At 50.7% G+C, this 21592-nt stretch overlaps 1 protein-coding gene and 1 long non-coding RNA gene across 4 annotated transcripts in view; one reads left to right on the top strand and one right to left on the bottom strand.

Moving 5' to 3' along the window:
- The window catches only part of LOC114235776 (uncharacterized), a 48644-nt gene extending 46585 nt beyond the window's left edge, over positions 1-2059 (bottom strand). Inside the window, exon 1 of the long non-coding RNA XR_003621875.2 lies at positions 1814-2059. This is a non-coding gene — a long non-coding RNA (uncharacterized LOC114235776). The remainder of the gene's footprint in view (positions 1-1813) is intronic.
- Positions 2060-2347: 288 nt separating this feature from the next.
- UPB1 (beta-ureidopropionase 1) overlaps positions 2348-21592 on the top strand; it is a 33194-nt gene continuing 13949 nt past the window's right edge. For all 3 annotated transcript variants that reach the window (XM_028162397.1, XM_007196327.2, XM_007196328.2), the window contains exons 1-5: positions 2348-2495; positions 8422-8593; positions 9954-10041; positions 16527-16621; positions 20537-20698. In XM_028162397.1, coding sequence (XP_028018198.1) covers positions 2392-2495; positions 8422-8593; positions 9954-10041; positions 16527-16621; positions 20537-20698 — 621 coding nt within the window. In that variant the 5' untranslated portion in view covers positions 2348-2391. The remainder of the gene's footprint in view (positions 2496-8421; positions 8594-9953; positions 10042-16526; positions 16622-20536; positions 20699-21592) is intronic.

Here is a 21592-nt window from a genome sequence, read left to right as displayed (position 1 = left end):
TGCCACAGAAAGAGTTGGTCTTCAAAACAAGGAAGAGTCCCTAACTGTAGTGAGCTTGCATGCAGTTAAAACCTTTGGTTTGGCTGGATTTGCAAAAAGAAACTAGGACAGAGCTTAGTCTTTTTTACTGATTACCACAGAAGGATCTAATCAAGTGTCTTATTAGAGTGAAAATAAATTGGGTAAATATAAAAATTTTAACACAACTTTTTAAATCCTTCTCAAGTACGTGTTTCATATTTGTGAAACCCTGGTTTATAATGACCTAGTATGAATGACCTGCCACCAAACAATAAGATAGATTAAGCAATTTAACTATAATAAATAGTTTCTACTTCTGCTTCAAGGTCCAGCTCAAAATGTCACCACCTTAATGAATCTGTCCTCAATCCCTTCAGAATTAATTCCTTCAGCGGTCATTTATTGAGTGCCGAAGCCCTGAAGATACAAAAGTAGATCAGACCCAGTTCCTGCCCAGAGCTCAGAAATAATTACCCAATAGTGTTTGATAAATGCGCTAATAGAACTATCCATAAAGGGTTAGTGGAGTCTAACTTCTCTTGGAGCACCTGGAGAAAACTTTACAGAGGAGGTGATATCTAAGCTGCATCTTGGAGGATGAGTAGGAGTTCACAAAACAGAAGACAGAAGGTCATTCTAGGCAGGGAGAGACTGAATGAAAGGGAACAAAGGATGTTAAGATGTTAGTTTTAGAGGGACAACTAAGGATAGACATCAGAGGTAGGGAGTAAAGTTAGAAGACTGGCAGCAATTCAAGCAAAAGATGACATATTGCAGGCATGAGGTGGGAGAAGGAAGGATTTTAGCAAAAGTCAGGAGATAAATTTAGCAGAACTTGATTGCATGGGGGAAAAAAAGAACATGGAGGAGTTGGGGATGACTCCCAAAGGCTTGGCAAATGAGTGGGCAACAAGGCCATTAACTAAACTAGGAAATACCATACAGAAGACAAGAGCAGGGCAGAAGAAGGGGGGTTCAAATTCCCTCTGAGGCATTTTGAGTCGGCAATGAATCCTCTCCTTTGAGGCCTTAAACGATTTCCCCTTCTAAGCCAGAAATCACCCCTTCCTCTGAGCTCCACGGCACCTAGTATACTGTTTCCACACCGAATTATTTAAATCTGCAGTAATTACAAAGTTTGTCCCTACCTTAAATCACAGAGGAAAGGTACTAGGTCTTGCTGGTCTGTGCAATGCCCTTATCTCGGAGCCTTAGACACAGCAAGCCTTCAAAGTCTGCATTCTTGAAAGGCGGCTCCATCAGATACTGGAAACTGCCCGTGAACATGCATTAAATCAATGACCCAAACCTGTGCGTGAGAGGCTTCTGTAACGTCTCTAAAGCCTTGGGCCACACAGCACCTACTCTGAGCTCCCTGTGTGTTCATCTTATCTGATGTTTAAACAACCCCGCTCGGCAGCGGGATTCCGGTCCACAGAGAAGCAACAGAAGCCCCGCGTCTGGGGTGTTAAGGCCTGCAGGTGGCTGACCAGGCTGTCCCTGCCGGCGCCTGCCCCGTCGGGCCGGGTGGGCCAGGCTCGGGGGCTCCTTGGGTTCTGGGAGGGCCCACCCTGGCCTATGGGCAGCGGCCCCAACCCCCACCAGGGGGCCATGCGGACACCTAGCTCCCCCCCACGCCCCGCGCGGACCGCACCGCAGTCGGTGGTATCGGCCCCACGACGGCGTGAGGGTCCCTGGGTGGGGGCGCACAGCCCGGCCCCCCCAACTCTAGAAACCAGGCCCCGGAAGGCAGTGGTGAGGCCTCCGGCCCGGGGCTCAGCTCGTCCCGTACCTCCGTCCGCGTCCCGGGCGCTGCGCCGGACCCTGAGGGCTTGACGGGAAGGCCCCGCAACGGTCTGTTCACCTCAGGCCCGCCGCAGCCCTGCAGACCGCATCCTGGCCACTCTTGCCGCCTCTCCGCGTCCTCCGTCCGGACTCTCGGGGCGGGAACCTGAAGTGAGGAGAGCGAGAGACAAGCACGCGGCCGGGCACCTGAGCGAGGGCCTCCGAGGGCGGCTGGCGGACTGACTGACGGGCAGTCAGGCAGCCAGGCTGGCAGGAACCACAGCGCTGAGGCGCAGCACTCCCGTGTCCCTCGTGGAGGGGGCGTGGCCGGCGCGTGCCGAAGGAGGCGGGAAGGGCGAGGGGCGGTGCCACCCGCGACGTCCTGGGGCGCTGATTGGCTGCGAGCTGCTGATGTGCGAGGAGGGGGCGTGTCCCCACGTGAGCCCTCCAGGGTCGAGGGCGTGGGAGTAGAGGGGAGGGCGCATGCGCGGCCCCGGCCGTCAGCAGCCGCCCTGTCCTGCTCCTCTTCCTGGGGGCAAAGGCCGTCAGGCAGTTTGCGTCTAAGGAAACGTGCGGACTTCAGCCATGGCCGGGGCTGGATTTGAGTCGCTGGAGCGGTGCTTGGAGAAGCATCTGCCACTCACAGACCTGCAGGAGGTCAAACGCATTCTCTATGGCAAAGAGACCAGGTGTGGGGCCTAGACTGGGAAGGTGGGGGACCCTGGGGCCAGCGGGTGTGGGTCTGGGGGACCAGGCAGAGTGCTTCAGAATCTGAAGGGCTCTGCAAGGGCGGTGGTGAAGTACTGAATTGGCGAGCTGAGACCCTGGGAGGTCTAGATATGACAGCTCTGGGAGCTCAGGGTTGCACAACCGAGAGTGAACTTTACAAGCCCAGAGGGAAAGGACGGTTTTTACTCTTTGTGCTTTCTCTGTGACCACCCAGCTCTCTTTCCCAGCTTCCAGTGACTAGCTTCTTCCCCAGAGCCAGGCCTGTCCTCTAGGCGTCTGTCTGGGTCATTACCTCCTGTCAGAGCCCCCAGCCCCTCCTTCCTGCAGTGACCCAGCCTCTGGCGGATCCTTGGAGGGAGAGGCCTCTGAATCTGGTTGGCGAAGGAACTTTTCCCACTGGCAAGCCACAGGAGTTAGTTCCCATGCTCAGAGCAAATTTTTTTCACTCCCAGGCAGCTGTGTGCATCACTGGGACTTTCTGAGGGCAGTGCACTGCTGGACGCTGGGCATACAGAGCTGGAAGACACTTCCCCTTCCACTCTTGTTTCTCTTCAGTCCACTTTTCTCAAAGCAACCAGAAGATGTAAATCATATCCTGCTTAAAACTCTATCAGGGATTCCCACGGCCCTTAGAATGTAATGCAAACTCTGACCCCATGCAACTCCTGACTAAACGTCCTTCCACTTTCTTGCCCATTTGTGGGCTCCCGCAATCCAGCCAGACTGCGCACTCCCTGCCCTTGTGGCAGTGACCTTGAGGCAGGAACCTGATCAGCTCACCTGAAACTGGAGGGTGTTGATTGGATCAGAGATTCCCAGCCACCAGCTGATGTGGAGTTCCTGCAGGGAGGCCAGACCTCAGAGTCTCAGGTGTTTTCACAGCTAGTGGATGGTAAAGGTAGAACAGCTGCCTTTCGGGGTGGGCATGGTACAGAACTTTGTCCAAAAGGGCTCTTTGTACCCAAAGAGGGGTGCCTGGGACTGGATGACCTTCAAGGCCCCTCCAGTGTGCTCATGCTGGATTACTGCTTCCCACCGCACGTGTAAAGGCTCGTCCCCGGGGGAAGCCTCTTAGAATTGAGGCTCCTAAAGAAGGTGTCCTGAAGCAGGGGGTGTCTCAGGGTGTTTAAGGGTGAGGTGGGCATGTTCCACTGGGAAAAGACAGAGCTCGTGGGTGTCAGGGAGAGTCTTAGGAAAATAGAAATAAGTTTCCCACATAGGGGACTGGCTGGGATCCATTCTAGAGCTCAGAGTAAGGACTGCCTTGTAAAAGGGACTTTGTATGCACATTTGGATCGCTCCAGGGTGGGGAGGGATTGGAATGGGAGGTAAAATGGGAACCAGATTCCATTAATCAGTGACCACCAGGCCTCTTCCTGGGGCTTCGCTCACAATAACTGAGTAAGTGGTTCCCCTTTTCCATTCTTTCTCCTTTTCGCTTTTCTTGGTTCTGTTCCACCCAGAACTGAGCCCTTCCAAGCTTCACCTCTAGGGTATAAACCTTTGTACTTGTGATTGAGTGGGATTTGGCTATGAACAGGCTGCAAAGTGAAGATAGAAAATTAGTCATTTAGGGACTTCCCTGGTGGCGCAGTGGTTAAGAATCCATCTGCCAATGCACGGGACACAGGTTCAAGCCCTGGTCCGGGAAGATCCCACATGCCGCAGAGGAACTAAGCCCGTGTGCCACAACTACTGAGCCTGCGCTCTAGAGCCCACGAGCCACAACTACTGAGCCCACGTGCCTAGAGCCAGTGCTCCGCAACAAGAGAAGCCACCACAATGAGAAGCCCGTGCACTACAACGAAGAGCAGCCCCCACTCACAGCAACTAGAGAAGGCCCACGCGCAGCAACAGACCCAATGCAGCCACAAATAAATAAATTTATTAAAAAGAAAAGAAAATTAGTCATTTAAAACTTCTTCTGTTCACTTCTCGTGGCCTGACTCGGGCATGGCTGCCTCTATGAATGCCTGGTGGACCTGAATCCTCAGTCCCTCCCCTGGACTCCCCCTTTGCTCCACACAAGACCAGCTTCCCACCCCAATACTTGCCACGCCCAACACAAAGATGATGCTTAATAAATGTTTGCTAAGTGAATGAGCTAAATGGGCCTTTGCCTGTGCCAGACAGATGAAATCCCCAGAGAACATCAACTCTCAGTTTTAAGACAGCCAGAACCACGAAACATTTATTCATTCAACAAACATTTATTGTTTATTTTTGTCTTGGGCACTAGAGGTACAAGGATGAGTTAGCCACGGTTCCTACTCTCGAGGGACTTTCTGTCTTTTTTTTTTATTTTTTATTTTTTATTCATTTATTTTTGGCTGTGTTGGGTCTTCGTTTCTGTGCGAGGGCTTTCTCTAGTTGCAGCAAGTGGGGGCCACTCTTCATCACGGTGTGCCGGCCTCTCACTATAGCGGCCTCTCTTGTTGCGGAGCACAGGCTCCAGACGCACAGGCTCAGTAGTTGTGGCTCACGGGCCTAGTCGCTCCGCGGCATGTGGGATCTTCCCAGACCAGGGCTTGAACCCATGTCTCCTGCATTGGCAGGCAGATTCTCAACCACTGCGCCACCAGGGAAGCCCCGACTTTCTGTCTTTTGATGGTTGTCCTACATCATGGTTCTGAAGACCAGAAGTACAAAATCAAAGTGTTGGCAGGAATACAGTCTTCCAAAGGTTCTGGGGGAGAATCCTTCCATGCCTTTTCTAGTTTCTGTGGCTTCTGGCGTTCCTTGGCTTGTGGCAGCATCACTCCAATCTCTGCTTCTGTCTTCACTTGGTCTTCTTTTCTCCCTGTGTCTCTCCTCTGGGCGTTTCTTAACCCATCACTGGATTTAGGGCTCACCCGGGTAATACAGGATGATCTTATCTTGAGATCCTTAATTACATCCACAAAGACTTTTTCCAAATAAGGTCCCATTCACAGGTTCTGAGCATTAGGACGTTGGACATATCTTTTGGGGGGGGGCCACAGGTCAGCCCACTACAGAGACTCTGCAGAGGTGGGCATCAGGGTGGGGGGAGGCTGGGTTTGGGATTGTCCTAGAGATGGTCATTCCAGGTGGAGGAGTGGGGGCAGAGTAGGAATCTGGGTCCCAGTGTTAAAGGGGCAGAGGAGGTGGAGATTTTGTGGGAGACTCCAGAGGTAAGGATGCGGGGGGGACCCTAGGGCCAGTATCAAGGATGCTGATCGGGACAGGGACAGGGTGTCAGGTGGCTCAAGGAGGTCTGGAAGGATAGGGTCAGCAGGGAGTCCACTGGCTTTAGCAACCAGTAGGCTGGTGGTTCCAGAACAAGAGAGGCCTGTGGAGAGCACACTTCCCTTCTTTCTTTTTTTTCCTGTTTTTTTAATGGGAGAGACTCAAACAGCTGTCATGGTGAATGTGGCAGGTCTGCAGGAGACAGGGAGAGATGTCCAAAGTGGGTATATCGTTAAGTGAAAAAGGCATGAAGGGACTTCCCTGGTGGTACAGTGGTTAAGACTCCGTGCTTTCAATGCAGTGGGGCACAGATTTGATCCCTGGTCAGGGACCTAAGATCCCACATGCCGCTTGGCATGGCCAAAAAAACAATAAAAGCATGTAAATGGAAGAGCAGAACATACAGAAGGACAACTTTGTATGTGTAACACACACGCATATTGAAAAATATTGGAAAGGCACATAAGACATTGTTAAGGGGGTTGTCTCTAGGTTCTGAGATGGAGGGGAACTCATTTTACATTTTCCACTGTTTGATTTTTTTCCCCCCATGAGCATGTGTTTCTTTTGTAACAAAGCTCTGGTTTAATTATTTAAAACACTGATGGTAAAGAGCCATTAGAGGGGAAAGAGAAGTTCCAGAAGCGAGAGCTTGCCAAGGAAGCTGGGGCTGGGCTCCCTTGGGCAAGGTCTGCCTTGACCTCGCTGGAAAGGGGGGTTCCCGGGGGAAAGGCCAGGGGATGTGTGGAGCCAGGACAGGAAGTGATGGGCTTTCCTCCTTGAAGTTTTAGGTGAGGCCACCAGGGTGGGGGCCTTAGTATCAGGATGAGGGGCAGAGGGGCAAGAGCCAACTATGGGGACCAAGGGAGGGTTGGGGGCAGCACAGAGCCCCCTTTGTGAGGTTGTGGCCCATTTGCTGGTCTCCACCATGGCTGGTCGGTGCCACACCACATCCTTGAGCCAAGCCTTTGGTGGACACAGCACATGGTTAGAGAATGGGGCTCGAGGGCCAGTTGGGTTCTCCAGGATGAAGCAGGCAGGATTGGGTGAAGGAATGCCAGGGTAACTGGAGGGCGGGGAAACCTTCAGGTAGTGGCCAGACAGTGGGGGGTGCTGGGGAAATGTAGAGCCCAGAAGGCAGTGGAGGCCTGGCCTGCATGGCCTAGGGGACGCGTGTCTGCAGGGAGCTGGGGACAGGGATGAGCATGGAGGCAGGGAGGCTGAGCATCGTGGAATGATAGGGCTGAGTGTTGAAGGTAGAAACGTGGGGAGAGCAGACAGCTGCGGTCAGTGGGTGGGGAGAGTTAGCCAGAGGATGAAGGACCCCTTCCAGGTGATGGTTACAGCTGGGCTTGCAAACCTGAGGCGAGCTTTTCCACCTGATGTCTTCCTGGTTGACGGTTCAGGCTGAGGACGGCCTACCAGGACCACTCCCAAGGGCAGCCGGCCCCCAGGCCCTCCTTCTTGTCCTGGCCACCATGGTGACTTGTCCGGGGGAGTGGGGGCGTCTGCCTGCAGGTGGGGGACTGTCTCTGAGGCAGTCATGGCAACAGGAGGCGCAGTGTGGGCACTGCTGCTATTTCTAACCTGCTGAAGCGCACGGAACCCTGACTAGTTGAAAAGCAGGCTGATTGTCAGGGGCGGAACCCAACTCCGAGCTGTCAGGGCCATCATGGGGAAACTGCCTGGCAGGGGGCGGTGGCAGGGGGCTCAGGCTGACAGGGCTATGATTTTGAAAGAAATGTCTTTAAGAAAGTGGTTTAAAGTAGGAGAGAAATATTGTTAGATAATGGTTGTCAGGTTATTTTTTGATGCATTCTCTGGGTATTTCATAACCACCATGCCCCTAGATGGTAAGGCCTTCCTGGCTGGGGGCCCTGTCCCATGCCCCTGCGGGTTTCACCCCTGGGCCAGGCACAAAACAGACCATGTGGCCCATGGTCACTTTGGTGGGAGGTTTTATAAATAATCCACTTGCCTGTGTTAATAAATCACAAACAGGCATGAGCCCTTCAGCCTTTGGTCTGGACATCTGGGCCCCGCCACGTTCACCCAGCATCGGGCAAGGAGCTGCCCTCTTCCCTGGTGGGAAGCAGGACAGGATGGGGTGGGGGGGTCACCAAAGACTTGTAATCCTTAGTGGCAAATGGCCACGGGACCCTCCGTCTTGCTGTCGTCCTGGCCTCTCTTCCTAGCCGGCTCCCAGCCTCCTTCTCAACAGCTCCTTTGTCTCATCACGGCCTGCCGCAGCCCCCAGGCTCAGCACGGCCCTCTGACTCTAGTCCACAGACATTTTTGGGAATCTCTTCCCTCTCTCCTGTGCTGCCTGCTGAGACCTCAATTCCTGCCACCACCCCCCACCCCCCGATTTCAGCAGCTCCAGCATCAACCTCATGACTAGTTTCCCTGCTGCCCCCTCCCCACTGCCCTTCTCCACCCAGCCTGACCATGCCGCTCCGCTCCCGGCTCCAGTCTCCCCAGGGAAGCCCGTTCTCCACCCACCGGGCCCAATTCTCCAGCCCCGCCCCAGCTTCCCACGCGTGGCCGCGGCCCTGGCCGGCTCCTGGGCCTTCTTGCCGGGACGCACCCACCTCTTCTCTGCCTGAGGAGTGACTCTGGAGGGTCATTAAATGCAGCAGACCTCAGGCAGATCATGTCCCCTCTTTCCTGCCTGTTTAGGAAGCTCGACCTGCCCAGCAGGGCTTTTGAAGCCGCCTCCAAAGGGGACTTTGAGCTGCAGGGCTATGCCTTTCAGGCTGTGGCGGAGCAGCAGAGGAGGCCCCGGACCGTGCGCATGGGGCTCGTTCAGAACAGAACCCCCCTCCCCGCGGACACCCCTGTGGTGAAACAGGTTTGGCCTCTTTTGACTGTAAATACATAAACGGGCAGCGGGCTGCTCTGTGTTTTGAACTCGATCTTGTTCCCGGATGGTTGCCCAGCGGCTCTGCCCTGGCCCCCCCTTCCTTCCAGCCTTGTCACTTGCTTTTCTTTCTCTTCTGGCTCCTACCCTTTCTCTGCCTTCCTCTCACTCCTCCCTATTCTGTCCACCTTCCTTTCCACTTCCTCTCCTGTGATCGAGCTGAAGTTCCGTTTACCAGTTGGGAGGGTGCCCCTGTGGCTCACGCGCTCTCCGTGGAACTGCCTCTCGGGCTCCTGCCGGCACACGCCAGTCAGGACCCATCTGTCCACCGTGTGTCCCTCTGCCTGGATCCTAAGATCCCCAGACATCGGTCAGATTGTGAATATGTCTCCTCAGCCCAGGTTATCAGGTCATCGGGGGGCAGGGATGCTGTCATCACCACCCCCCAGAGCCTAGAAGCACGCTTGGCACCCAGCAGTCATCCACGGGGCCCCGTGCACGCAGTCCCTCGAGGGAGACCAAGCGTCCATCAGGAAGCGTTTGTGGTCTCTGGGTTTTCAGCCTGGTTCCTCTGGTCTGTCTTTGAACAAACACTTCTGAATGTCTCCTGGGAGCCAGACGTCATGCTGAGCACAGAGAACTTGAGGACACTGCTCCCAAGGAGCTCGTGGGGTCATGGGAGTGACAGTGGAGGAATGTGACAGCACAATGGGAACAGCGCCACCATAGGGACACACGCAGGCCGGGGAGAATACAGGTACCCCGATTCTCGGCCCCTTGCTGGGAGAGCTACCCCTCTGTGGGCAACACGTGTTGTGGATAACACATCCAGGGAATTTTGGGTGGGGAAAGGGAGCACATTCTGGCAGAGGGCACAGCTGGGAAAGGCGAGTCATTGGAAGACACGATACACATGGGAGAACAGAAGTGGCAGGACAAGGCATCCCCGAAGCTGTGGATGCAGGACGTCGTAAGTGGACTGGGTCCTGGGGGGTAGGGGGCGAGGGAGCAGTTAACCCAGGGGATGGTTGTGGTGTGTGGTGGGCCCACTGAGTGTGGCCCCTCTCGCAGTAAGCACTCACATCCTCACGTCCTCCGCTTAGCAACCCCACGAGGTGGGCGGCGTTCTCCCCATTCTCCAGTCGAGGAAACCGAGGCTTAGCGAGGCAGCATTGAGTGTGTGTGGGACCCCAGAGCCTCTGCACTGCCACCTTTGACTGTAGACTTGGACCCAAGGACAGTCCAACATACCAGAACCTCCCACCCTCCTCGTCCTCTTGCAGCCGGCCACGTGGTGGTTGAGTTCTGAAGATGGTCTCAACCAACTAATCCTCGCTGTTTAAATTGCCAGGTCACTGCCCTGCACAGACGCATCGAGGCCATCGTAGAGGTGGCTGCCATGTGTGGAGTCAACATCATCTGTTTCCAGGAAGCATGGAGTAAGTCTCTCTCGGGGTGCTTTCTCTGCTGCCTTCAGTGCTGTCTTATCTCCACGTCGCCAAGAGTGTCTGCTGCTTGATTTCTTAAAATCTCCTTTTCTCATCCATAGAAAGGTTCTTTGTCAACAACACCAGCAACCCCAGAACCCCAGCCTTCCTCCTTCTCACGTGCCTCAGTCTCTCATCTGAGCCTCGGCCTTCCTTCCAAACTTGAATCCGTTTACTCCTTCCTCTCACCTCCTTACCTCTGCCCTGATCCAAGGCATGTCAGCGTCTCCTCAGCTTCTGTAATCACCTCCAGCTGGTCTCCTCCACTCTGGCCCCTTCTAACTGGCTGCCCACACCTTCTAGGAAAGAGCTGTATGAAAACTCTGCACTGCATCATCTGTTCCTCCCCATCTCTGCCGGGCTCTGCCCTGACCTTCGGATACTTTACTCCGCTCCCCTGAGGCCACTGCGCCCGCTGTTCCCTCCACCCAGAGCCAGAGCTGGAGCCGGAGCATTCCTCTCCCCTGGCCTGTAACGCTGCTCGACCTTCGGATCTCAGCTCAGAGCCTGCCTCCCCGTGTAAAGTTGCATCCCTATTAAATACTCCTGCTACCTTGTACCTCTTTATTTTATTTTTATTTTTTTGTCATAGTTATACACATTCATGGTTTAGAGTCAAATGGGTCTACAAGGTCTGTTACCAAAAAATAGCTATCCTTTTCCCCAGAGGCAGCTACTTCTTCTCTGAGCTGGTTCTTTTGGAATTTACCTTTGCTTGTGTTGCTGCTTCCTAATTTTTCAGTTTTGCATCATTTATTGACTTCCCATGATGGAAGGAGACAGTGTAGTCCTTTGCCCTCTCCTGCCCCCTCTACGCACATGTACCCTTCCTGGTCTGTCCCCAGTCCATTTGCTACCAAGATTCCAAGGAAATCACTTTGATTTCTTTCCCTGAATAGCTTTCTGTTTTCCCTGGAGTTTGCTTTGTTTTCTACATGCTTACCACAAAGTCTACCCCAAACTTTCTGCTGGTTTCCTAAATCCCCCTAAGAGGTTTAGACACATGAAGTAGTTTATCGGTTTCATCTCCTCACAGAAATCTGTCCCAGAGCCTTCTGGCTGCTCTGCTCTGAATTGGTTTCCCCCTCTCTGCCATCCCAGGACTCCCTTCACCATCATCCGGTGGGGAGGGGGGGGGGTCCCTCTGCCTTGCTCTTGTGTTTCTCCTATCTCACAGCTTACTCTTTCTTGCTTTTCCCCCTCATTTTGGTTGAGTAGACTGTTTGAGACCTTGCACATCTGAAAATATTGCTGGATAGTTTGGTTGGGTATAGAATTCTGGGTTAGAAAAAATTTTCCTTCAGAAGTTTGAACACTTTGCTCCGTGTCTTCTGGCTTTGGGTGTTGTTGACTAGTCTAAGACTATTTTGATTTATGCCCCATTGTATGTGGCCTGTTTTTCTCTAGAAGGTTGTAGGATCTCTTCTTCTCCAGTACTTTGAAATTTCATAATGATGTGCCATGGAGTGTATCTATTTTAATCCATCCTTCTAGATACTTCAGTGAGTTCTAACAGTCTAGAAACTTGAGTCTTTCAGATCTAGGAGATGTTCTTAGATTGTTTCATTCGTGATTTTCTCCCCTTTTTTCTCTCCTCTTTTTTTGATACTCCTTGCTGTTAGGATGTTGGAACTCTGGACTGGATCCCTCATTTTCTTTTGTATTTGTGCCTATTTTTCATCTCTTTGTCCTTTTGTTCAATTTTCTGGTAGATTTTATCTAATTTGTCATTCAGCCTTCTAGTTAGTGTTTTGTTTTTGCTGTCATATTTTGAATTTATGAGAGTTCTTTTGGTCTGAAATTTTCTATTTTATCACATCCTGTTCTCGTTTTATAGTTACAATATCTTCTCTTATCTCTAAGGATATTAAGTGATATTTTTTTTTCTCCCTGCATGGTTCCTAGTTACTCCAAGTTGGTCTCCCCGCTGCTGCCCTGATTACTTATATTTTAAGAATTGGGGATTAAAAAACTGATTGCAAGCTCTGAGTTTGTGGGAGGGGCTCCTCCACTGAGTTTCATTATAGGATGACCGGGTTTAGCTGTTTGTTAGGAAATCGCCTATGGTAGTATCTTTGGGTCATTCTTTTCAGGCTGGTCAGATTCCCCAGAGAAAATTCATCTAATCTCCTGCCAAGAGGAAAGGACAGGAGTCCAGTATGCTTATGTTTAGTTAATCCCTTTGTTTTTATCACTCTACTCACCTTTGTCCTGGGTTCCCCAAGGCCAGAGATCCTCTGTTTAACTGTCTCTAGAGAGTGAGCCTCTAGCTGGGGTGGGAGAGGCTCAATCCAGCCTCTTGGAGTGGAGAAGGGATCTAACTTCTTAAGTAGACTTTTGACCAATCCTACTTATTTGTCGCCCCTCCCTGCGTCCCCACCTTCAGAGCTGCATGGTGCCTCTGGCTCCTGAGCTTTCAAGGGGTCTGTGATGGAGAGTGGGGTGCTTCCTGGCCTCCTCCACTGCGGGGGGGACTCAGTGTTCTCAGATTCACTAAGATATCTCCCGCCTCCCTCGGCTCTCCAGCCTCCCATGTTTTGTTGTTTTTGTCCCTGGCTCGTGCCTCATCCCTGTGGGTTTATACCTGTACACAAAAAACCCTTTACTCTCATTTGGTGGGGTTTCAGGAAAGAGCAAAGGAGTGCGTCCCATCTGCCACCTGTACCCAGAAGTTCATCACGTTCTTCACATTTCTCGTTATACGTGTACTCTTGTGTGATGCTTTTGATTTGTCTGCCTCTTCCATTAGACTGTAAGCTCCATGTGATCAGTGCCTCGGTGGTGTTTATTTTTCCCACCCCAATCCCCACCTCTATTTTTTTTTTAATTTATTTATTTATTTTTGGCTGTGTTGGGTCTTCGTTTCTGTGCGAGGGCTTTCTCCAGTTGTGGCAAGCGGGGGCCACTCTTCATCGCGGTGCGCGGGCCTCTCTCTATCGCGGCCTCTCTTGTTGCAGAGCACAGGCTCCAGACGCGCAGGCTCAGTAGTTGTGGCCCACGGGCCTAGTTGCTCCGTGGCATGTGGGATCTTCTCAGACCAGGGCTCGAACCCGTGTCCCCTGCATTAGCAGGCAGACTCTCAACCACTGCACCACCAGGGAAGCCCTCTATTTTTTTAACATTAAAAAAATTTAATTGTAAAATATGCATACTATTGGTAAGTGTACAATTCAGCAACATTAAATACATTTGCAAAATTATGTAACTGTCATTACCATCTATACCCAAACCTTTTCATCATCTCTAGCCAAAACTCTGTACTCCCCTTCCTCTTCCACCCCTGATAACCTCTATTCTACTTTCTGTCTGTGAATTTGACTACTCTAGGGGCCTCATGTAAGTGGAATCCTACAGTATTTGGCCTTTTGTGTCTGGCGTATTTCACTGAGCATCATGGTTTCAAGGTCCGTCTGTGTAGTTGCATGTGTCAGAGTGTCCTTCCTTTTTATGGCTGCATAATATTCCATTGTTTGGATGGACCACATTCTGTTTATTCTTTCCCCTACCCAGATTTTATCTTTAGTGACTTGAATAAGCCTTGGTACATGACAGACACTAAAAAATATTTATTGGATGGTTTAACCAACTTCTCTTTCTTGGATCTGGAAAACTCCTGCACATCCATCAAGGCCTAGCACGGGCACCCCCTCCTTTGGGGGGACCCTAGGGACTCCCCTACACAGGTTCCCTTTCAGCTCCCGTCTTGGCTGGCAGCTCCTGAGGGCAGGGCCCGGTCCAAGTCTGAGCCTGCCTCGTGGAGTGTTGGTTCAGTGAATGTGGAACCCCCTTCCCCTCTAATTTGGAAACTGTAGTTGGAACTTCACAGCCGACCTCCCCCAACCTCCCTTCCACATGCTTCTTTTGAAAGTTTGTTTACATTACAGCAGTTGTGAAAACAGGAAAAGAAGCCATTAAAATGGAAATGGAGAAATTTGGAGAGCTTAGCAAGCTGAAATGAAATCGGAAAGGGAGGTTTTATTCTCTTGGGGCATTTGAGTCTCTCCTAATGCTCTGAAAGCTGAGAGTGAACAACGGTCATTAAGGATTGTTCTTTGTTATCAACAGCTTTCTTGTTGGCTTCCTTAAAATAGCTCATCCATCTTCACCGATGGCGCCTGGGGAGTCTTGATCCTGGTGCCAAGGCCCCCTGGGCTGGTGCTGGCAGAGCCTGCTGCCCACTTAGCTGCCTCCATGGGCTACCGCCCTGGCGGCTGAGATGGTGGTGATGCCATCATAGCACCAGGCTTCCAGGGACTGGAAGGAATCTGGAGGCTGGTGCTTCTCTTCTCTGTGAAATGAGGAGTCACACCAACTTCGCAGGGGTATTGGGGACATGCTGCCTATTACCAGGCCTGGCACCGTGCTGGGCACATGGCCTGTGTTTGGAAAAGGCTGGTTGCAATTATTACCTCCAAACAGGCCACACAACCCATGCAGCAACCAGGTGATCCTCGCCAGCCACATCACACAGCTTCCTACAAACCTTCCCTGCACTCTGAGTTTCAGAGTGACCAGAACAGTAGCAAGCATCTGGAAACATCCGTTAGGCTAATCCTCCTAAAAGAAATGGACTTGGGTTATTGGGAGGAGGAAGATCTAAAGAGTACAGTCGTCCCTCGGTATCTGTAGAGATTGGTTCCAGGACCCCCAACCCTGCAGAGACCAAAATCCAGGGATGCTCAAGTCCTTTATATAAAATAGTGTAGTATTTGCATGTTACTTACGCACATCCTCCCATATACTTTAAATCTTTAAATCATCTGGAGGTTACTTGTAATACCTAATACAGTGTAAATGCCAAGTAAATAGTTGCCCATGTGTGGCAAATTCAAGTTCTGCTTTTCGGAACTTTGTGGAATTTTTTTTCAAATATTTTCCGCCTGCTGTTGGGGGAACCCGCAGATGCAGAGGGCCAACTGTATGCGGATTGGTCCAAACAAGGAATTCAGTACTCCAAATCAAGAAGAAAAAGACAAACAGCTCAGCAGGAAGTGGACCAAGGTTACGGACAAGATCATCTGGAGGATGAATCCAGAAAGGCCAGCAACCATGTGGCCAGGTGCTCCACCTCACTGGTGACACGGGAAACGCATGTCTAATCCCAGTGAGATCCCAGCTCACAGCATCAGACTGGCGGGTGTGGATGCACGTGGCCGAGGCTGTGGAGCAGTGGGACACACTCAGCCAGAGGTCCCTGGTGCCTACCCCCATCGCAGCCCCCTCCACCCCACAAAGGAAACTGCCGTTGAAAATCTGGTGTGCATGGCATTCTTTGAATTGTTACTGCATGTATATGTACCTGCTTTTTTTTTTTTTAAGCAAACAAAAATCAGTGAGTTAATGAAATTTCCTATTGAATTAGCCCCCTAGATGGTGGCATCTAGCCAGAGGTCACAGAAATAATGCTTTTATCCTTGGGGAGTGCTCAGCCTACCCAGTGGTTCCCAAACTTCTGATGGGGTCATTAAATGAATGGCTTTTCTTGTTCCTGAGCAAGCCTCAGTCCCTGGGAGGATGAACATTCCTATGGTGACGTGTGAGGGTCCCAGCGCCATCCTTGGTGGCCCTCTGACGCTGTCCCCAAGGAGCCTTGGTTGTGCTCTTAACCAACCAGCAGATTGGCCAGCAGCTCGGGATCTGCTGGTTGGGAACAGTTTCTGGCTGTACCTTTTGCAAAAAATTTTTAACATATATATGTATTGTTAAAATTGTGGTAAAATAGACATAACGTAAAATTTACCATTTTAACCGTTTTCAAGTGCACAGTTCTGTAGCATTAAGTACATTCACATTATTGTGTAACCATCGCCACCATCCATCTCCAGAACCTTTGCATCTTCCCAAACTGACACTCTGTCCCCCTTAAACAACATCTCCCCATTCTCCCCTCCCCCAGCCCCTGGCACCCACCATCTACTTTCTGTCTCTGTGAACATGCCTATCCTAAGTCCCCCATGTAAGTGGAACCATATAGCACTTGTCCTTCTGTGTCTGGCTTATTTCAATGCGCATAACGTCTTCAAGGTTCACCCATGTTGTAGCAAGTGTCAAACTTTCCTTCCTTTTGAAGGCTGAATAATATTCCATCTAATGGATGGACCACATTTTGTTAATCCATTTGTCCACTGATGGACACTTGGGTCATTGCCATCTTTTGGCTGTTGTGAATCATGCTGCTGTGAACGTGGGTGTGCAAGTATCTGTTCAGATTTCTGCTGCAAGTGTTTTTAAGACCATAGGAAGGACATTTGGCCTCACCTCTTATTCTGCCATGAAGCCTAAAGGGGAGGTGTCCCCACAGCCAGGGATGGGCCTCAGAAGGCAGGCCAAGGCTCTTGGGGCTGGGGTCTCCTGTGGAAACCCTCCCCCACCAGGCCAAGGACCCCCCTCAGAGGCCATGAGCTTGGATGTGATTCTGACCTTTCTCCTCTCCACAGCTATGCCCTTTGCTTTCTGTACGAGAGAGAAGCTTCCATGGACGGAATTTGCCGAGTCAGCAGAGGACGGGCCCACCACGAAGTTCTGTCAAGAGGTAGGATGTTAACCTACCTTTAACTGTTAGCTAACCTCTGGCAGCGGCCAAACACGGGCAGGTCACAAAGAGAGGCCGCAGCTGCCAGAGGTGGCCCTTCTCCGTGGAAAACGCGCCCATTTGGCTCTTGCTTTGCCAGGTAAGAATAGATAAGACTATTTACTGCCCCTACCCCCCCTTTTTTTAGTGTATTTTCTTTTTTTTTTTAATAAGTTTATTTATGTATTTATTTATTTATTTTTGGCAGTGTTGGGTCTTCGTTGCTGCGCGCAGAATTTTTCTAGTTGTGGCGAGCGGGGGCTACTCTTTGTTGCGGTGCACAGGCTTCTCATTGCGGTGGCTTCTCTTGTTGCGGAGGACGGGCTCTAGGAACCTGGGCTTCAGTAGTTGTGGCTCGTGGGCTCTAGAGCGCAGGCTCAGTAGTTGTGGCACACAGGCTTAGTTGCTCTGTGGCATGTGGGATCTTCCCAGACCAGGGCTCGAACCCATGTCCCCTGCACTGGCAAGCGGATTCTTAACCACTGCACCACCAGGGAAGTCCCTAGTGTACTTCCACTTAAAATCAGAGTTTCAGGGCTTCCCTGGTGGCGCAGTGGTTGAGAATCTGCCTGCTAATGCAGGGGACACGGGTTCGAGCCCTGGCCTGGGAAGATCCCACATGCCGCAGAGCGGCTGGGCCCGTGAGCCACAACTGCTGAGCCTGCGCGTCTGGAGCCTGTGCTCCGCAACGAGAGAGGCCCGCGCATCGCGATGAAGAGTGGCCCCCGCTTGCCACAACTGGAGAAAGCCCTCGCACAGAAACGAAGACCCAACACAGCCAAAATCAATCAATCAATCAATCAATCAAACATACGCATCTGATTCAAGATCGTCATTAAAAAAAAAAAAAAAAAATCAGAGTTTCAGAGCCAGAAGGGCCTTAATGGCTTTTTAAGTGAGGGGGCTGCAGCCCATGGAGGGGGTCCTGGAGATGACTCCCGTAGTAGGGTCTGCAGCTGGCAAGTGCGGCGCTGGCACTCGGGGACTGAGGTCAAGTTTGAGTCTGTGTCCAGAGCTCTGCTACCCCACTTGCTGTTCACCTGAGTTATGGAAGCATCTCTGCATGGCCCGTCTCATCAGTGTAGAAACTGGGCTTCCTTTTTCTTTATTAAAACCTCATAATACATGTTCTATGATCCCATTTATATGAAATGTCCCGGATAGGCAAATGCTTGGAGGCAGAAAGCAGATTAGTGGTTGCCAGGGGCTGGGCGGGGAGAGGGGATGGGGAGTGACTGCTCATGGGGACAGGGTTTCCACTTGGGGTGTTGAAAATGTTCTAAAATTAGTTTGTGGTGTTGGTTGCACAACTCTGAATGTACTGAAAACCACTGAATGGCACACTTTGAAAGAATGGACTTTATGCTCCGTGAATTGTATCTTAATAAAGCGCTCATCCAGAAAACCCCAATGACATTCCAAGAGGTTACGAATGGTGACTTATGCTTATTCTCACCTCGAAAAAAATAACTCCTTTCATTTCTCCAATGTCGCATTTCAGACTTTCTACATATACTTAAGGGCTTTTGGAGCAGAACTGTAATCATAGTGATTCTATCAATACTGAGTTGTGATTCCAAACATCCCTGTTCTCAGGCTGTAGGGAAAATTCTCTCAGCCACCAGATTGTTGATTCTGTGCTACGAGGCAGGAAGTGATTGCAGACGGCGTGCCTGAACCAGGGTGGGAGGAAGGAAGAGCAAAGGGAGGATGGGGATGAGCTGGTCCCAGGGGACCCCTGTCTGCATCGAGGGCCCCGGGACCACAGCTGCCCCCACGTGCTCGTAGCATCCCCTTCTGCCCGCCGTGCCATCCCTCTGTTCTGTCATTAAGGTCAGAAGTAGCAACGGGCTGGTAAGAGCTGATGACAAATGACCAGCTGGGGCTGCTCATCCTGGTCACCAGATCCTGAACTTCTTATTTGAGACAAAAGGAATTTGGTGTCAAGAGTTATGTTTGGTTTTCTTTCTGGGATTTTTTTGTATAGATGAAACATATGATTTATTTTATTTTATTTTATTTATTTATTTTGGCTGTGCCATGTGGCATGTGGGATCCTAGTTCCCCAACCAGGGATCAAACCCACACCCCCTGCCATGGAAGCGCAGAGTCTTAACCACTGGACCGCCAGGGAAATCCCTTTTTTCTTTGTTATTATGGTAAGAAACACATAACATAAAATTAATCATCTTAACCATTTTTAAGTGTACAGGTCAGTCATGTTAAGTATCTTCACAGTGTTGTGAAGCAAACCTCTAGAACTCTGTCATCTTGTAAATCTGAAACCCTCCACCCATGGAACAACCCCCTCCACCCCCAGCTGCTGGTGCCTGACGTTCCACTTTGTTTCTGTGAATTTGCCTAGCTTAGATGCCTCACATGAGTACACTCCTGCAGTGTTTGTCCTCTTGCACCTGGCTGATTTCACTTGGCATAACGTCGTCAGGTTCATCCATGTCAGGGATGACAGCCATGTCATCCATAGGCCAGGATTTCCTTCCTTTTTAAGGCTGAATAATACTCCATTGCATATATACACCACGATTTATTTAGATGCTTGTGTTGTTTCCACCTTTTGGCTGTCGTGAATAGTGCTGCTCAGAACATGGGTGTGAAAATCTACTTTCCTGCACGGTTGCTGGTCCTATGGTAACTGTGTTTAACTCCGCCAGGAATGCGGCATCATTTACATTCCCGCTGGCGGTTTAAGAAGGTTCCTGTTTCCCCACACCCTTGTCAACGCTTGTTACCTTCTTTTTTGTTTTGCCTTGTTATTGCCTCTGGATCTGAAGGTCTATGGGAAGTGGCATTAAGTCTTGCTTTTATTTTATTTGTACTGTAGGGTCTGTGATCTTTGTATAGGGCTCACAGGGTTGGAAAACAATAGACTTAGCTCTCTGGGCACCCTTTAGAATTAGGAAATCAGCCTTATCCACACTAAAAAGGTCCCCAGGGCTATTTTCAATATTTCAGAAATCCTGGTATAACCCATACACCCTCTCATTAGGGTTGCTAGGCTAATTGAAATTTCAAGTGATTTAATTCTGACTAGAATTATTTAAGTTTAGACCGCTTAAGAATAGAGAATGGGGGCTTCCCTGGTGGCGCAGTGGTTGAGAGTCTGCCTGCTAATGCAGGGGACACGGGTTCGAGCCCTGGTCTGGGAAGATCCCACATGCCACGGAGCAACTAGGCCCGTGAGCCACAACTACTGAGCCTGCGCGTCTGGAGCCTGAGCTCCGCAACAAGAGAAGCCGCGATAGTGGGGGGCCTGCGCACCGCGATGAAGAGTGGCCCCCGCTTGCCACAACTAGAGAAAGCCCTCGCACAGAAACGAAGACCCAACACAGCCAAAAATAAATAAATAAATTAATTCATTAAAAAAAAAAAGAAAGTAACAAATGTTCAAGTACAATTGATGTCTTAAAAAAAAAAAAAAAAGAATAGAAAATGCATTTCACCTATTAGCACAAACGTGGCATATAGTAAATGGTAAAGTGAATGAATAAATAGTTATTATTCTCACTTGTATCAGAAAGAGAAAAAAGACTAATTTCAGTTATTTTGGGTATATACCCAGAAGTGGCATTATGGGGTCATACGGTAGTTCTGTTTTTAATTTTTGAGGAATCGCCATACTGTTTTCCACAGCAGCTGCACCGTTTTTACACTCCCACCAACACTGCACAAGGACGATGCTGGTTCCTATTTAGCTAAGCTTGGGCGTCAGGACAACGCTGGCATTTAGTCTTCAAAGAACAGATGCAGGGAGAGCTCAGAACCCCGTCTAACTATCTAAGAGGACCATTAGATTCTTCATAAAAATGTTATGACACTTGACTTGAAAATAAGACTGTGCTGTACTCATTTTTCCAGCTGGCGAGGAAGCATGACATGGTGGTGGTGTCCCCCATCCTGGAGCGAGACACGGAACATGGGGACATCTTGTGGAACACAGCCGTGGTGATCTCCAACTCTGGAGCCATCCTGGGCAAGACGAGGAAAAACCACATCCCCAGAGTGGGCGACTTCAATGAGGTGAGCTGCCCCTTGGATGACCAGCACAGCTGTAGCACAGTGTGGCAGCAGCGCTGGGGGCCTCCCTGCACTGCACTGCCTCACACAGGTGGATGGGATGCAGTGGGATTCCCAGTGAGTCCCAAACGCCTTTAGTGCAGAGGGCTATTTTTTTTTAAATATAACCTGATTTGGCTTCCTGGGATTTTTCTTTGAAGTAATTCGTATACAAATTAAAACCAAAATCAATAGTGCACAAGCGTGAAATGATTCCCGTGGCCCCTTTCAGGCCCTGAGCTCCTCGTCCATCACAGTCTAGTTCTTGTTTGGTGGGGAGAGGTCCTTGTCCATGGCTCCCGTGGGGTCTGAGTCAGCCACGTCCACGTGTCGGGTGACAGCGAGGAATGTGTGTCTGTGCACAGGTGTGTTAGCTGGGGCTTGGTGCCTGTAATCAGGCTGTAAGTCAGGGGAGCTGTTCTGATCAGTTAATGCCCATCATGGGTGTGTAGGTGGAGGGAGGTGGATGTTTGAAGGAGGGAAATGAACTCCACCTAATGCCTAAGATATGAAGTCTGAACTTGATCTGCAGTAAGTACAGTTGTTCAGGATGTGATATCCCCATCCTTCGCCGCCCTGCCTGATTTTGGGGGTCCCAGCCACTCTCAGGCTGGTCAGGCAGATGAGAAAGGATGTGCAGAGCTAGCCAAGGCCCTCTGGGGAGAAAGAAGAAGCCAGCATTCCCCAGTGACAGCTGGAGGCGAGGGCGGGAAGACGTGCCCCTCACCTGTTTACCCTGGGATTAATCTTTAGCTCCCCACGGATAGTGACGGGCTTGTCTCAACGCACCAGGATCTGCTCCGGCGTCCACCCTGTGTGCACATCCTGGTTGCTGCCCGACTGACGAATTTTGAAATT

This window comes from Balaenoptera acutorostrata, chromosome 13 (assembly GCF_949987535.1).
Source record: "Balaenoptera acutorostrata chromosome 13, mBalAcu1.1, whole genome shotgun sequence".
Lineage (NCBI taxonomy): Eukaryota > Metazoa > Chordata > Mammalia > Artiodactyla > Balaenopteridae > Balaenoptera > Balaenoptera acutorostrata.
Note: the sequence above shows the minus strand (reverse complement) of the source record. Positions and strands in the feature narration are given on the sequence as shown.